General features: G+C 41.8%; 1 protein-coding gene across 17 annotated transcripts in view; it reads right to left on the bottom strand.

Moving 5' to 3' along the window:
• KALRN (kalirin RhoGEF kinase) overlaps positions 1-15,136 on the bottom strand; it is a 546,232-nt gene that overhangs the window by 137,705 nt on the left and 393,391 nt on the right. For all 17 annotated transcript variants that reach the window (XR_013930070.1, XR_013930071.1, XR_013930072.1 and 14 more), the window contains exons 28-33: positions 10,302-10,394; positions 8,893-9,004; positions 6,951-7,141; positions 6,432-6,533; positions 5,588-5,730; positions 3,834-3,936 (exon numbers count right to left, since the gene is read on the bottom strand). Coding sequence is in view for 10 of the 17 variants with exons in the window: in XM_080399718.1 (XP_080255844.1) it covers positions 3,834-3,936; positions 5,588-5,730; positions 6,432-6,533; positions 6,951-7,141; positions 8,893-9,004; positions 10,302-10,394 (744 nt within the window). In the remaining 7 variants the exon portion in view is untranslated. The remainder of the gene's footprint in view (positions 1-3,833; positions 3,937-5,587; positions 5,731-6,431; positions 6,534-6,950; positions 7,142-8,892; positions 9,005-10,301; positions 10,395-15,136) is intronic.

The raw sequence follows: 15,136 nt of genomic DNA, 5'->3' as shown, positions 1-15,136 counted from the left end.
GTATTTTTGAGAGCAAAAAACCCAAGAAAATTAAAGATATTAAGGACCAAGATCCAGATATAAGAAGCTGCTTGAACAGGTATTTAATTTAAAAGGAGTAATCTCTTTTTTTTTTTTTTTTTTTTTTGAGCAGACTTGGACAATTCTCTTTTTTAATCTGAAGAGTCTCATATAATCACCTGACCACTGTCTGCAGCCAGGAAAGCCTGAATATTTTAAAGACTTAGTAACACTTCTGGAGCCAGGCATGTAATTAAGAATATTGTCAAAGCAGAGACTGCTACCATAAAGATTGCTGTGAATTTCCCATCCATATACAAAACTACCTCTGAATTTGGTTCTGTATTCTGTGTTGGGACAACACAGGACAATATTATAATGAATGCACAAATGTAATATTTTCAAGAATTTCTGTCTCCCCACCAAATTCCTAATCAAAAAAAAAGAAACAGAAAAAGAGACAAGCACAATGTGCCATCAGATGTAATTTGTGATGGCATCCAACACATGAGTGACAGAGCAGAACTAGGACTCAGCTTTTCTGGCCCTCAGTCAAGTGCTCTGTCCTCTGCACGGAACATTCCCCCTGACGAATGTTATGGCTAGGTTCAGATGTCTCGAGAGAAAGCCAAATCCTTGCTGAATTTACAGTAATGTTATCTCTTTCCCACTTAACAACAAAAAATCTCCTGCCTTTTTAGGAGTTTGAAATGCAAAGGTAAAGCTTTGCTCTAGGGCTGTGCTATCCCGAGAGGAGACAGAAATCATTACTTGAAGCCCAGAAGGAGCTGGCTCACAAACAGGTTGAAAGAAATACGGATGACTTGAGGCACAAGGAGTGTTATTAAGCAGAAGTGCTACTTGAAATGGGAATCTTTGAGAGGTTGTGGTTTTCTTTGTCTAAAAGGTTGTTTAGCATTTTTGTCTGAACATCCGACTAATGCGTTAGGTGATCCTCGGGCATAATAGCAAGATTTAGGGAAAGGGCAAAGTACACCAGCTAAATCTTTGAAATCTTTTGCCTTCAGAGAGTAATATCAACTCTTGAATGTTACTTGAGAATTGTTTCTGGCACTGAGTTAATACATCGATGGTCCCAGTGCAGGATTAATCTGCTGCCATACTGGCACTGTTAGCACTGCAAAGCTCTTTACATGTGTTTGTAAATGAGGCTGCTGTGAACAGCCAGAGTTTTCAGAGGTAGGAGCACTTGCTCTTGGCTCTTCAAGATGAAGATCTCACTGGGGCACACAGAGAGGTCACCCACAGAGGCTCCAGCTGTGAAAAAATTCAGAGCCTGCATCTGAACTCCTGGGAGTAACTCTGCTGACTACGCTGGAGTTAAATAGGCAGGGAAACCATTATTTGCTGAACACATTACCTATCAGTGCCGTTATCAATACCCCATGAGTTAATTTTAACATGTATCTTACAATGTTTACCGAGCACTATCAACTCTGTCAAGAAACCTTAACTTGAGAGCATGACATGGTACAGTCTTCCCGTGCCAATAACGCAGTACCTGTCTATGTGAGAAGATAAATCTTCCCAGTTCAACAAGATGTACTCAGATCATCCTAGAAGATAAGCTCACCTACACCCTGGAGGAAAAAAATCACATTTTAAAGTTGGAGAGTAAAATAACTTGGAATGATAGTGAATTGTTCCCATGTGTACAATGTCACCACCAGGAGTTTTGTCTTGGGTCCTTGCACAGCCTTGGGATCCCCTCGCAGCAGATGCTAACATGTGCTAAGGGCTTTGTGCAAGCAGCACACGAACTGATGTTTGAACTGAGACTGAACATAGGTGTGCCTCCATGCTGCTCCAATGGGAAGTGAGACAACTCAGCTCTATCTGTCATTAATTTGGGTAATGTGTAGAAAAACTGATAGAGAACTATAAAGCGATGAAGGGAGTTAATTTCCCTCGGAGCAAAGACAGAGTAATGCAGCATTCTGGGGGCTAAATTCTCCACAGTATTCTGGCATTAGCATCAGTGACAATAAGGAAACTGTTCCGCAGGAACTCCCTCTAAGGATGACACACTAGTTGCTCAGATTCAATAAAGCACATACAAGTATATTTAAGCTTTAACTGTACACTGGAATTTGTTTCTATTCATTAAATGTATGTAAGGACACATGAACACACAGATAACCTTGAGTCAGTAAGTGAACCTACCCACTTTAAAGTAAAAAACATGACACAACCCAAGAACTGATTTTGCTTTTCCCCAGTGTTAACATTTTTTTCCCTATACTATATGGTGCTCAGTTTCTCTCATACACATTCACCATTCAGTTCCAACAAGGTTTTGGATAGAAATTCCTATAACCTTTTCCCATCTCACATCCTTAAACCAACTGTTGTCATGATGATCTGTCTTTCAGGGTACCGCCTGATAGTTTCCCGTTCTGTTGGTACTATAGATCTTTGTATGCAGCTACAGCATACAATATGGAGCATCTTACCTAGACCTTGCCTATCTGCCAGAATTCATGCAACTGAGTCAATGGGCTTGGGGCAAACGAGTAAAGCTTATGCAAATGTTTAAAATTAAGCATGAGCTCAAGCACGCTACCAAGTCAGGGCCTTTCTCAGGAATGATAAATGTGCAAAACATGAAAATGAGTCCATGTGGATTGAAGACATAAGAAAACACTTCTTCAACATCGGGCAAAGTATTTGCATACATTACAGTGGCCTGTGGATTGTGAGGATTAATACTTTTCTAATGCACATTATTGGTCAAAAATGCAAAAGCACAGGGACATGCCTTTAAGATAAATACAACAGGTGGTCTATACAAAGGTAATTTATTTACAATTAAATCCTATTTCTGAGTCCAGAATAAAATAACTTTCAAAATAACGTCTGCACTGAACCTTACTTGTGAACTTTACAATTGCAAACTTGAACTCTGATTTTGTGAAGACACTCTTCTACCTTGTGTACATGGCAGCATAATTAAAGCCCTGACAAACAGATAAATCCATAATGGTACTGCAGAATTCATCCTTTTGCAAATTACATATGATTTCAAAACAACACGTGAAAAGAATATGAACATTCTCTCAGTGGATATGACAAACTTCATCAGCATAGCTAAGGTAAATTATTACTAACAGCCCATTTACTCCTACCAGCAACTGCTAATTCAGCTGGAGATTGCAGCTGGAGGTATCAGGGAGACAAATCCAAGTCAAGCATTCTAGTGGAGCTGGGAATTTGGATTCAGATCATCTGACAAGTAAACTGACAAGTACATACGTGCTGATAGTGTGCAGCATTCCAACAGAATCTAGTGCATCTCGGGGCCATCCATATGCTCCACCATATGTCCGCGAGGAGAGGGGTCCAGAATCACAGTCACTGGAATGGATAGGTCTCCCAGGCTCTCAAGATACCAGCCAGGATCCCAGTATTGCTGTATTAATTGGTGTGTAAGCACCTGTACTTCCTCCAACAAACTGCTGATTTTAGCTCAGAGGGCAAATATGGAACATATTTGTTTGCTCATTCAAAAGCTGGCTCCCACAGGGCAAGTTCTACTAGGGAAGAAAAGTTTGCTCTGAGCTGTGTTTCTTCAAAGCCAATTCAACCTCTGTGGGTTAACCACAAAGAAGCTGCTGCAATGGAGAAATTACCATGTAAAACAGCAGTACTGTTTACCAGAAACAGATTGGCTTTTAATAGCCTAGCATAGAGCAATATAAGTTTCAGCTCACTCAGTAGAAGACAAGTTGCTTTATTTTGCCTTCTATTCTGCTCTTCACTTACACTTTTCTGAGGGCAATCAGCTGCAGTGTATTTTCACATTTCAGTCCTACCTTATCACTGTCCACTGTGTTCTGTGATGTCCTGGAAGCAATGGAAATAGTGTCAGGTTGACTGCTGCCATCTCCTTGGCTGTCTGCATCATCTACTCCATCTCTGTAAAAGTCATAATAGGGAAACAACAGTGTAACACACCACCTTGGAATGGACACAACTTTATAGGTGGATTTGAGGATGCTGAGTCAGCGTGCCAGAGCTGGCTTTCTGCTAAAATTACTTCGCTGATGCGGTCCATATTGCTATGTGGCTTGCAATTTAAAATTATGTCACCCTCAGCCATAGCACTAGGATTAGCACATAATCACAACGTTGTTGCTGGAAACAGGATGGCCATTGCCTGCATATTTACTGCATAAAAGGCTCTGGTATTCACAAATAACTGTGTTATGAGGGTGTTAGGCAGAATTTTTCCTTCAATTAGATTTCTGCCCTAACCAAAGCCATTCAGCTCAGGCTACAGATGATACTGAAGGAAAGGGTATTTCTTTTGTCTCACAGGAATGACATCTTCAGGATGTAAATACTAAGCCATAAAAATTATACCCAAACAAACATAAATACAGCATAGAGCTCTACAAGTCTACCTCTATAAGTCTGCTAGAGGTTATTTTCTTCTCTTTTGCTGTATAGATATAGTTCTCCTAAAATTTTACTGGTCTCTCAATATGAACATTTAAATAATACAGAATACATATTTGAGGACAAAGAAAAAAGAACAAAACACTAAAACCAAAAAAACCCAACGCCTCCCTGTTTTGTGCTAGAAAACTCCTGTATTGGTGCACACCCTGAGGAAGAAACATCTGGATCCTTGCCTTGCTACAGGTCTCCTGGGTGACTTCGGTTACTTATGCTTTGGATGCCTCTATAATACAGCCTGAAGTAAAAGAGTGATAAAACTTGATGAAGAAATAGAGATGCTCACATTACAGGTGGCTTTTGGGAATAACAGCATGACAGCTAAAAGAACAACTGATTTTCTATAATTTCTATTTAATCCAGGATTCAAAGAAGTTGATGAAAAAATTAATATTACTTCACAGGCTGAAATGAGTTTGTGTTTGATGATGAAGCACAGATTCTCCATTGTAGTAATATATTGTCATGACCAGCTGTGATTTTCCTTGTCAAACAATTCAAAACGCTAAACAGGGAAAAAAATAATCTCTTAATACTCAAATGTGAAGTAAATTGTACTTTGGGAAAGAAACTAACCTTGGACTCTGAAGAACATTTACTGTTCATTGCTCTATAATACTTTGGAGTACTAAAATAAAATACCTTTGTATGCATATCACAGTAAAGCTTTCTAGCTACTTCTGCCAAGGCAACATAAAAAACAAAGACAACAAAAACTGAGTTTCACTGTAGTAAGAAAAAGCAAGTGAATCCAGTAAAAAGCACACAGACACTACACTGCTGTTGGTTGATGTTGCAGCACAAGCAAGCTACCAGGCTGCAACAAGACTTTACTGTCATCAGTCATATTTTACAGTTCATGCTGTTTCTCCTTCCTCCAGAAGCCAGACCACACTGCTCCTCCTCCATCCAATCCACACTCCTCAGGGCTATTTAACCACTTAGCAGGAACGAGCTACGGCTGCACATTGTCCATGTCAACCAACCCACTGCCCTGGGGCAAGGCCACAGCTGCATGTTATCAATGCTGATCAACACACTGCCTGCATTCCTCTACAGGTTGAGAAAATGCTAGTTATTTCATGTTGTATGGAATGACTGAGGTTACCTTCTACTGTTGTTTCGCTGCTTTGCTGGTGTCTTGGGGAGCTGAATTGGCTCCTTCAGAGCCCCCTTCAGATGAATAATCCTTTCTTGAATGACTTCCCGGATATTTTTGATCCATTCCTGTTTTGTCTCAATACTGGATGCCTAAAGTTCCACAAGGCAGAAAGACAGACTCTTTATCATATTCCCAGCATATCACCTCCTATGTAGAAGAATCGTGGCTGGCTGATGAAAATGCATGATTAAGTATTTCTCCTCTCTGCTATATTGTTTTAGCTGCTGGAGCACCTGGTAACCCCAGGAGAACTGAGGGTATTTTTACCAGACCTACTTGGTAAGCAACAGCAAAGCAGCTAAGCTCTGGATAAATATATTTAATGCTAGCAATACAGCGTGCTCTGTAAAGGGAAAATAGATTATCAGTGCAAGGATTTCCTCAGACAAAATAACTATAACAGGAATTCTTCGTTCAAAACTCACTTGACAGAAATGGCTGTCAGCTCTGGAGGTTTGAGGAATAGGTTGATTGTTGGTAAGCCCAGTGGCAAAGGGCTAAGAGAATTACACCTTCCAGCTAAACACCTAGAGATGTGCCCTGTGTCAGCATGCAGCTTCTCAACCCAGGTTCCAAGAGGAGACGCAATTTCAGCAAGGCTGCACAACTGCACTGTCTTGATTCATACTGAGACCTTAGAACTGAATTGCTCCTGGTGCAGGCATGACCCCGCTGGCAGACATGGAAGCCACGCAAATATGAGGAGGGAAAAAATTGACCTTTCATTTAGCACTCCCAAGGCCTGTACTAGAAGCTCTAAAGGCAAAGAAAACAAATAGAAAAGACTTACTTTGAGCACTGTTTTATTGTCTGATGATGGTGTTCGTCCAGACCACAAAGCAAATTTACAGGGATCTCCTTCAACATGTTCAGTCACTCCCAGTTCTGAGGTCTAGTGTGGAGGAAAGATGATGACAGATTTCATATATATGAAGCCTCATGTGTCCAGAAAACTTTCATTTGTAGGGAGAACTGGGGATACAGGGATGGGTAGGGGAGCAAGATCTCGTCTGCTTTGCTACACACAGGTAAAAGAAACAGAAAATCGCCAGAGGATGGCAGGGAAGCGAATGGCTTGAGTGATCCTCCTTGCATTTCTTACCCACCCTTCACATCTGGCTATCATAAACCTGTGCAGACTCACTACGAGCTTGGCTTCCAGATGAGCTCTGCAGGACCCACAGCCAGCCATTGCAGGTGGCATGAGTATCCCCAACCCAGCACGGGGACAGGGCAGCCATCCCCCATACCCCACCTCTACCTGCAAGAAACACAACACCCAGAATATTTTCTCTGCAGCCACACCTACCAGTAACTTGTTCTTGTAAACATATTTTGTGTGTCCTGAAGAATCTTTGATCTCTTTGCTAAACACCAAAGAGATTTCAAAAAGGAACAAATGCCTTTCACGACCTTTCCGAATGAGAGACTTGGGATCCCACACTTGGAAGGAATCTTGAAGAATCAGCTCTCCCTGGACGTCCAGGTTCTCATCAAACCCTAAAACCACAAAATACATTGGCTTGTATTGGTTCTTGGGACCAGTAATGCCCAGAAATGCCAGACCAGTAAGGACTTGAAATAAAAGGGTGTTTCTCTTTTTTAATGCACATTCTGAAAGAACATTAATGGGCATCCATTGCCCCAGTGAAAATATGTTTTTCTCCTACTGCAACGATGTAATTATTTCACCAGAGGCAAATAGGTCATATGTACTAAATGAGACTGCTGCTAAAGTGTAGTAGTAATTACTGAAAGATAAATATTATAAAGGTTTCAGTGGAGGTTACTGTACAGAACTGCAATGCAAGAAATCTTGTGCAGATCCATATGAATTCAGAGAAACCTAATGGCTGGAAGCACCCATAATACCATGATGCCTTCAAGTGTGCTAACCCAGCCTTCAACGGACTGTGAGCCCACAGCAGTGACATGGGGGAGCTACGTCTATGAGAGAAAATTGGTACGGTGTCTGAAACAAGCTTTCTAGGAGGAGTTTCTCATATTCCAAGCTGCACATCAAAAGCCTTCACATGGTTGAGGATCACAGGACTCTCCACGTAACTGGGAGGCTTGAGGGAAAAGGGAGTCTCTAGTGCAAGATGCCCTCCAAGCTGCTGTCTCAGCAGATGGTGGGTCACACTTCTCTCCAGAGCTGGGGACTGCTCCTCTACCAGCACAGCCTGCTATTGCTCATGCCAGATAGCCCTGAGACAGCAGCAAGTAGCCCTGGTTGCTGCTCCGAATATTCGGGAATATTGTTTTATACGAAGACAGCTGTTCAAGTGCTTGTCTACCCTAACAAAGTCATACCTGCTTCTTTATTATTGCATGGTGCTGGTGATTTCGTGGGGATAGATTATCCAGGCATTATTTTTGGAAACCTTGCTTTTCACCAGCTGCTACAGTTAAAACCACCTTTAGAGTGTTGCTACCTATGCTGGGTCAGTTTTCCCCCCTGCAGTTTTAATTGCCTGGTCTTGACATGCTGCTTAGCTACTGGAGCATTTCCTTTTTCTTGACCGTTTTAGTACTCTTCTTGTTTCCTGGTTCTGACTCAATCCAGGCTGGAAATGGTTTTCCCAGGCCAAGAAAATGTTTGAGACACAATAAAGCATTCTGCCCAGAATAAAATTTTTAAATTTTAGAAATATTCCACACATCAAAAAGTCAATATAAGACTTAATTTTCAAAATATCAAAATACTTGTTTCTGTAATTTTGAAATACTTTTTAATAATATTTTTTTCTCTTTTTTTTTTTTTTTTTTTAATCTTTGGGATAATTATACTAACATTTTGAAACACAAACTGTTTTGACACAGAAAACTAGAACTTTTTCTTTTGAAATGTTGAGATAGTATTTAGAAATGTTTTCATCCAATAATCATTACAGCTGCCAGCAGCTAAAGTGATAGTGGTTTAGGAAGTGTTCTTTTGTTTCATGAAGTAAGAATGTTTCAACAAAATGTATATATACACATTGTCTATGTATGCTATTACACAAACTTATGTGTATGTACATACATATACACACACAACGTAAATAAATAAACCCCCAGAACTTCCTAGATAGCTTTATTCTTCCAAGACTTTTAGAGAAATATCAGAAAGGAGCTAGGAAGTACCTGAAAATTACCATCAATCAACAGTATTGCTGCAGTCACCCTGTACTAACTTCCCACAAAGTTACAAGAAGGCTTCATTTGTCAGCGGGTCCCTCCCCTCCCCTGGCCACCTGCCCATCTGCTACCTTCCAGCATGCTGACGTGCATTGCATCGTTGGCCTTCTTTGGGACACTGAGCATCACTTCCAGACCATCTTTGAGTTCCCCTTTGCCCTCCTCGCAGCAGGTCAGCAGTTCCTAAGAAGTAATGCAGAACACTGGTAAAAAAGCTGACCAACATGCTGGCTTTGTATCCAGTTCTGTTACTTAATACATGCAACCGCTTCGCTAGCGGAGACACAAGAAAGCTGAACTGCATCCAAACCCACTGTGGATGCCTACAGGTAGTGGGCATCAAATGAGAATAACTATAAAACAAGGCAAAACAAAGTGCTCTCAAGTGAGACTGTGCACTTGGGAGATTTCTGGAGCTTATGCCTGTGCTGTATTCATCAGCCAGCCCAGCTGTGCCAGCTGTGTTGCAGGACCCCTGCCTGATCCTGCAGGGCTGGCAGTGTGCTGTGCCCAGGGCAGGGAGGTCCGATTCACCTGAGGGGGAGACCAAAGGGGTGATGACTGAAAGGGTGTTTTAGCCTTCCTTTTAGCAGATGTTTTGGGCAGTGCAGGCTCGCTGCCCCACAGCACTCTCTAGGCTAAGGTAAACCCATGTGTTGTTTCAGTAAACTGGCACAAAGCACAGATTTGTTAACATGTTGAAGGTACTCAGTAAGTACCTTCCTAGTACAGCATACCACTCCTTTGATCATATCTGGTCCTAGCTTTTCAAAGTTAGAATCTGACTCTTCCCTTTTATGCCCCAGATATTTTTTCCTTTCTGGTTTACTAGTTTTGAAGTGAACAGTGGGTGGTTAAGATCTAAAATTCACTTACTCATAAGATACCGCAAAAACCTGTAATCAGTTTACAACAAACCAACAAAGGTGGGTTTTTTTTAAATGGGAAATATTACTATTTACTTGGACATCCTTGTTTTGTATATGAAGCTTTTCTCTGTTTTTCAAACACAAACATGTTAGCTTCCAAACAGAATCTAATACCACTGAAGGAGTCTCAGTCAAAAGTTAGCAAAACTTCTCAACGTTCATTACCACTGTCATTGAAGCTTTTAATCAAAATCAGTCACAAACTTAGCAAGAAAGAAAGTAAACAACTCTGTCATTCCTTCAACTTCCCTTTCCCAGTTCTTGTTTTTTTAGGGTTAAATTTACTTGGACACAAATAAACCCCACCAGTTGAAACAGATGATCAGGTTTTTACTGTTCCTTGTTTTATTTCTGTGAGCCTTTTCCTTTAAAACACCCAACCTCATCTCCCACTCTTTTGCCATGCTCAGGCCCGGGAAGCAGGACTAGCAGCTCAGCAGCAGCTTGCAGGTCAGGAACAGGGGATGAAAGCAGCTCACTTAAGAATAAGCGAACACATTACACCTGTGAACTCCTCTGCACGAACTGATCTGGACAGCTCACTAAGGTACCTTCAGTAAGAGCTGATATTTTGTGATCCTCTGGACAGGCTTGATTAAATAAGAAGAGATAGAGTTGGCCAGTCCATGTCTTTGTTGAATTTCCTAGAAGAGATAAAACCAGCAGTTAATCATGGAAAACTCTTAACCCCCTGCCAGACAGAACCACCCACAACTAAGTTTAGCTCTGGATCTCTGCATTTCTTTGTTTAGTTTTTTAACTCTTACTTTTGCTTACATGCAAATAACTGTGGTCTCAGAGAGGCTGGCAATAAACTGCAGAGTCCCTCCAAGGCCTCTTAAACTGCAGGGGCCCTGTGCAAGTCAAGCTAAGGCCACGCTGAGTAAACAACACAGGCTTCAATTTAAATACGACTTATCTGTCATGTCAACTGGTTTCTCCTAGCTATGAAGGCTGAAAGCAGAGTCTTAATGTTCTATTAAAATGCAGTGACGTTAAATTAAATTACATGCAGAGGGTGTAATTTAGCTGTCAAAACATAAAGACCCAGTACCATTTGAAAGCCCTGGGGTAGCTGAAATACCCGCAGATGAATAACAGGTGTGACACAGTGCTGACAGACCTATGCTATCCTCAGGTGGCACCTGGGGACCAGGAGAGAGAACCTTCTACAGCACTGAATACTTCTGTTTTTTCACCCGAATCTCAATCAAAATGTCTGTGCTGATCAGTGTGATGTGCTCATGAACTTCTGGAGACACTGCAGATAGGCAGCTGGTGAAGTCTGCAAAGGGTCCATCTGCCTCCTTCCAACTGGTTCCAGTGAGAGTTAGGAGCTCCTGAAAATCCTACAGGATCCTAATGCACATATTTAGCCATCTAAAAGACCTCAAACTCACACTACGGGGGCAGATTCTCTGCTGAAATAGAACAGGTTGGAATTCCTTCTGTCTCTATCAGGCCCTGGGCATGCCTCCCCTTGCTCCTGGTCATCATCAGGAAGTCACTGGTTCCTAAAGGAGCAGATGGGGAGTGGGAATAGGACTTAGGTCCAGCCACTGGTGGGTAATTTTGAAGTTGTAAAGGGAAGAAGTTACAGAACATGAAGGGGGAGGAGCTGCCAAGAATGGAGATTTTCTTTCTGTATACGGTGATTTTCTGCTGAGTACTGGGGAGGTTACTGTTTTTTTTTGTCTCCAGTATTTATGCTGGGATGCAAAAATAGCCACTTTTCACACAATGTGTTAATTTTTTTTTTTTTTTTTTGTACTAGGCAAGTTTGTTTTAGGAAAAAAAATATCTCTGGTGCCACGAACAGGACCAAAAGGGGAAGGGGCTCTGTGTGGGGGCTAATGGTGTTTGCACGAAGCTGAGTCACGGCTGGCTCCAAACAGGGACAGTGCCTCCAGAGCACATGGCTGGGACTCAATTAGTAACTGCAGGAGCCAGCAAGACTTCAGTTACATCTGTGAACTTCCTGGAGCTGGCTAAGTACACTTGTTTTTGTAGGATCCAAGTAATGAATTTAGCACTACTCCTTCCTCCCAGTTCTCTGATGAGCAGAGCATGCTCCCAGCAAGATGCCTCCCCTTTGGGCATTCCTTGCTCTGCCAGGATGCTCCCTGGTCAGACTGTGTGGAGACAGAGTGGGTTGGCAGAGTGACAGCTGTCCCTGCTGCATGGGAACCTGCAGCAGGGAAGCAACAGCACTGCTACATGGCAATCAGACAAATACACTGCTGGAAAGGGACATTCTCCCTGCAGCTCCTCCCTCTGGTCCTTGAAGTGTTGGAGTACGATGGCAGCTCGCTGGAGTGTGTCTTGGGTTGGCTCTGTAACAGCTGGAGAGGTCTGGACTTGCTGTGGGTGGAGATGGAAACCAGAGAGGTCTGTGCAGGGCAGCACACGGCAGTGCAGACGTTTCTCACACACCTCTAAGTAACACGAAGCACAGATATACCTGAGCTAGCTTTGAAGCTGCTGGCAGGGTTCAGAAGCAAGGTAGCCACAGGGCTCTGTGCTCTCTACTTTGCCCTGCTTCTTGTTTAAAGCAAGCTTGGCTCATGTTATAGTGTGCCATGGCTCACCACAGCACACAACTTCAGTTACTCCTTGCGTGGAAAAGTGTCCCAAGAGCCTGGAAGAAGTGAAGGGATCTGGCAGGCACCACATGCTGGCAGTTGTGTGTTGCAAACCAGATGAGCTGCAGAACAGGATCAACATGTAGTCTACATGCAATGACAAAATCCCAGATAAACACCAAAAAAATCCCTTGTGTGGGGAGCACAGGACCCTCAGATACCCTTGGCTGGCCAACATGGAGACAGGAATACTTAAATACAATTTCATACCATAAGAGTTGCTGAATTTACCATGAAGCAGTGATAAAGTGCCCTGATTTTGTATCAAATGTCTGAAGAGATTCACAAATTAATGCAAGTCATCTAATTGTGTTGTTTAGTAGGAGGACAAACTGCATCCTGAACTGGGTGTTCAGACCAATGGCTTGCTGCGTGGACTGATGCACCACTAAACTCTCATGAAACATTTAGGTTTTGTAACGCACGACACAAATCTTTGGTGAGCCATTTCAGAAAAAAAAATGTTCCCAAGGAGAAACTGAGACCCTGCTTGTGCCTCTGCCCATTTCCTAAGGGATACCCCAGCTCAGTAGAGAAACTGCCCAAGAACCATCATCCATGCAGAAACACAATGTTCTGCAATACTATTAAAGTCAACGAGCTTTACCGTGTTCTACACTGGTCATGCAAGTTAAAGGTGCCCTGTGGCTTCTTGAATGTAACAACTGATCTTTTCCAAGATTTAAGGGGAAAAAAATATTGAAAAATAGCAAAGCATATAGATGACTGAACCCAACTCTGTCCTGAGAGCCAAAGGTCACTTAAATAACTGACACTGAAATCAAATTGATCACCTCAATAACATGCAGATTTCTACCAGCTGAAGCTGAGGGCTAACACATGTTGGCAGTCAAAAATATAACTTGCTAGCCTGAACTATATGGTATTACAAATACTAAAAGTTGCCAAATACGGTAGGGATCATTTATCTTTGAAACTACTGAATGAAAAATACAGTTTTAAGTAATGTAGTAATGCTCTCAGACGATGAACAAGACAGATACAAAATGTGAAAAAATCCAATAAATGTCTACTACAGTTCTGTAAGATTAAGCACACTAGTTGCATTCCTTATGCAATTTCCAGCTAATATAACTATACCAGCTTCTGAGTTTTATAAGCAAAGCAAGATCTATGGAAAAGGGAATACAGTAATCTTTACCCTTTATTAGAATAATGCTATAGGATAAACTAGGCAAGTTTCACAATTGAGACTTTGTGTGTAATTTTTCCACCTGTGTCAACTGGTCTAAGAAGAGAAACTGCTTTTCTCTACAGATTGTTTCACTTACATCCTTAGAATGTCCCAGCTACAACAGCAATGCTAGTAATTTCTCATCAGTTTCAAACAAGATATGCCACTTATCTTTGCTCCTTCTGATTAGCTAACCCCTGTAATAAGCCCTGAAGCTTCAAATTTTCCATAGATTTGAAGGGTTCAGACAGATTACTGGGACTTCTTGATTTCATCTCAAAGGTGGCTTTCCATGATGGTTTTTATGCAATTTGAAGGTTGGTTTGTACACTTGTGATATTTCAGCAGGCTTCTTACTAAGGGTTATATTCCCGATAACTAATTCTCATCATCAGGGTGTTTTAGGAAATTCCAGGTTCTGCCTGGAAGAAAAGAGCTAGTCATTTCCTCTGTACTCCTTGGGCCAGGCTGTCCCCTGGCCTGCCACTGAACCACTGCCACTCCAAGGTCAAGATAAGAAGGATGGACACATATTTCACACTACCTTACATTGAGTGACTGGAGAAGAATTTTTTCTGGGGAAAGCCAGCTTTCTCATTTTGCACAGGCATCACTGGGTAGCCCAGGACAACTCCCACCAATGGAAGGAAAACATCTCGCAAAACAGCAGATGCTGACACATGAATAATCACTATTAAGCAACACCAGGCAGGTTTCCAGCCCATATACAGAGCTGCAGTGGAAAAGCTTAGCAGAGGAAACGCTTTTAACCTATGTAAACAACGCTGATCGACACCTAAGGTGGCTCAAACCCTCCACGAGCCACCTACCAGTATAAACCATTCAACAGGCTCAAGCGCCACCTCCTGGAAAATCCCTTTCAGTTCAATTCTACTTTTAGACGTTTGGTCACAAGACAAAATAAAAAGGTGTTCATCACTTTTCTTCTTGCTCGTGTGAGATCTTTCGGTGTTGAGTGTAATTGAAATGCTATAACCATTGGCATAGAAAAAACCCAGGGAAGATTCATGTCAGCTGCCAACCACATCACAGGCTGGATCCTGCTGAGTGGTTACATCTGTAAAGAGATTTTCAGTGCTTTGGAAAAGAGGTCTCAGTATTTTTTCAGAAAGGCAACTAATTAAAGTTGTAAGGTAGCAGAAAAGCATGGCAAAATAGATGAGGTTCCAAAATTCAGAGGAAAAGCTTAAACATACTCAAACACTTTGAAGATTTTTCTCAGCCTACAAAACTGGGATTGAGGCCTGCAAGTGCTTATCACCAGGTGTAGTCCTTGTAATGGAAATAGTCTAATTGTAGCCAATGGATCTCCTTACTAATATGATGAAGCAAATGTGTAATAGGGTGGGTAAAATTTGCAGAACAGGAAAACAGGATCTTGTTTTGAACTTAGTGATTTCAGGTCATAAAATACAATGGGATCTGCTTTTCATTTCACCACTAAACCCAGAAGCGGACAGTACATCTAAACCAGATTTTTAGGAAGGATTGAGTCTGAAAAATGCACAAAGGTTCCCATAAGAATGTG

The sequence above is a fragment of the Falco punctatus genome, assembly GCF_963210335.1.
Source record: "Falco punctatus genome assembly, chromosome: 8".
Classification (NCBI taxonomy): Eukaryota; Metazoa; Chordata; class Aves; order Falconiformes; family Falconidae; genus Falco; species Falco punctatus.
Note: the sequence above shows the minus strand (reverse complement) of the source record. Positions and strands in the feature narration are given on the sequence as shown.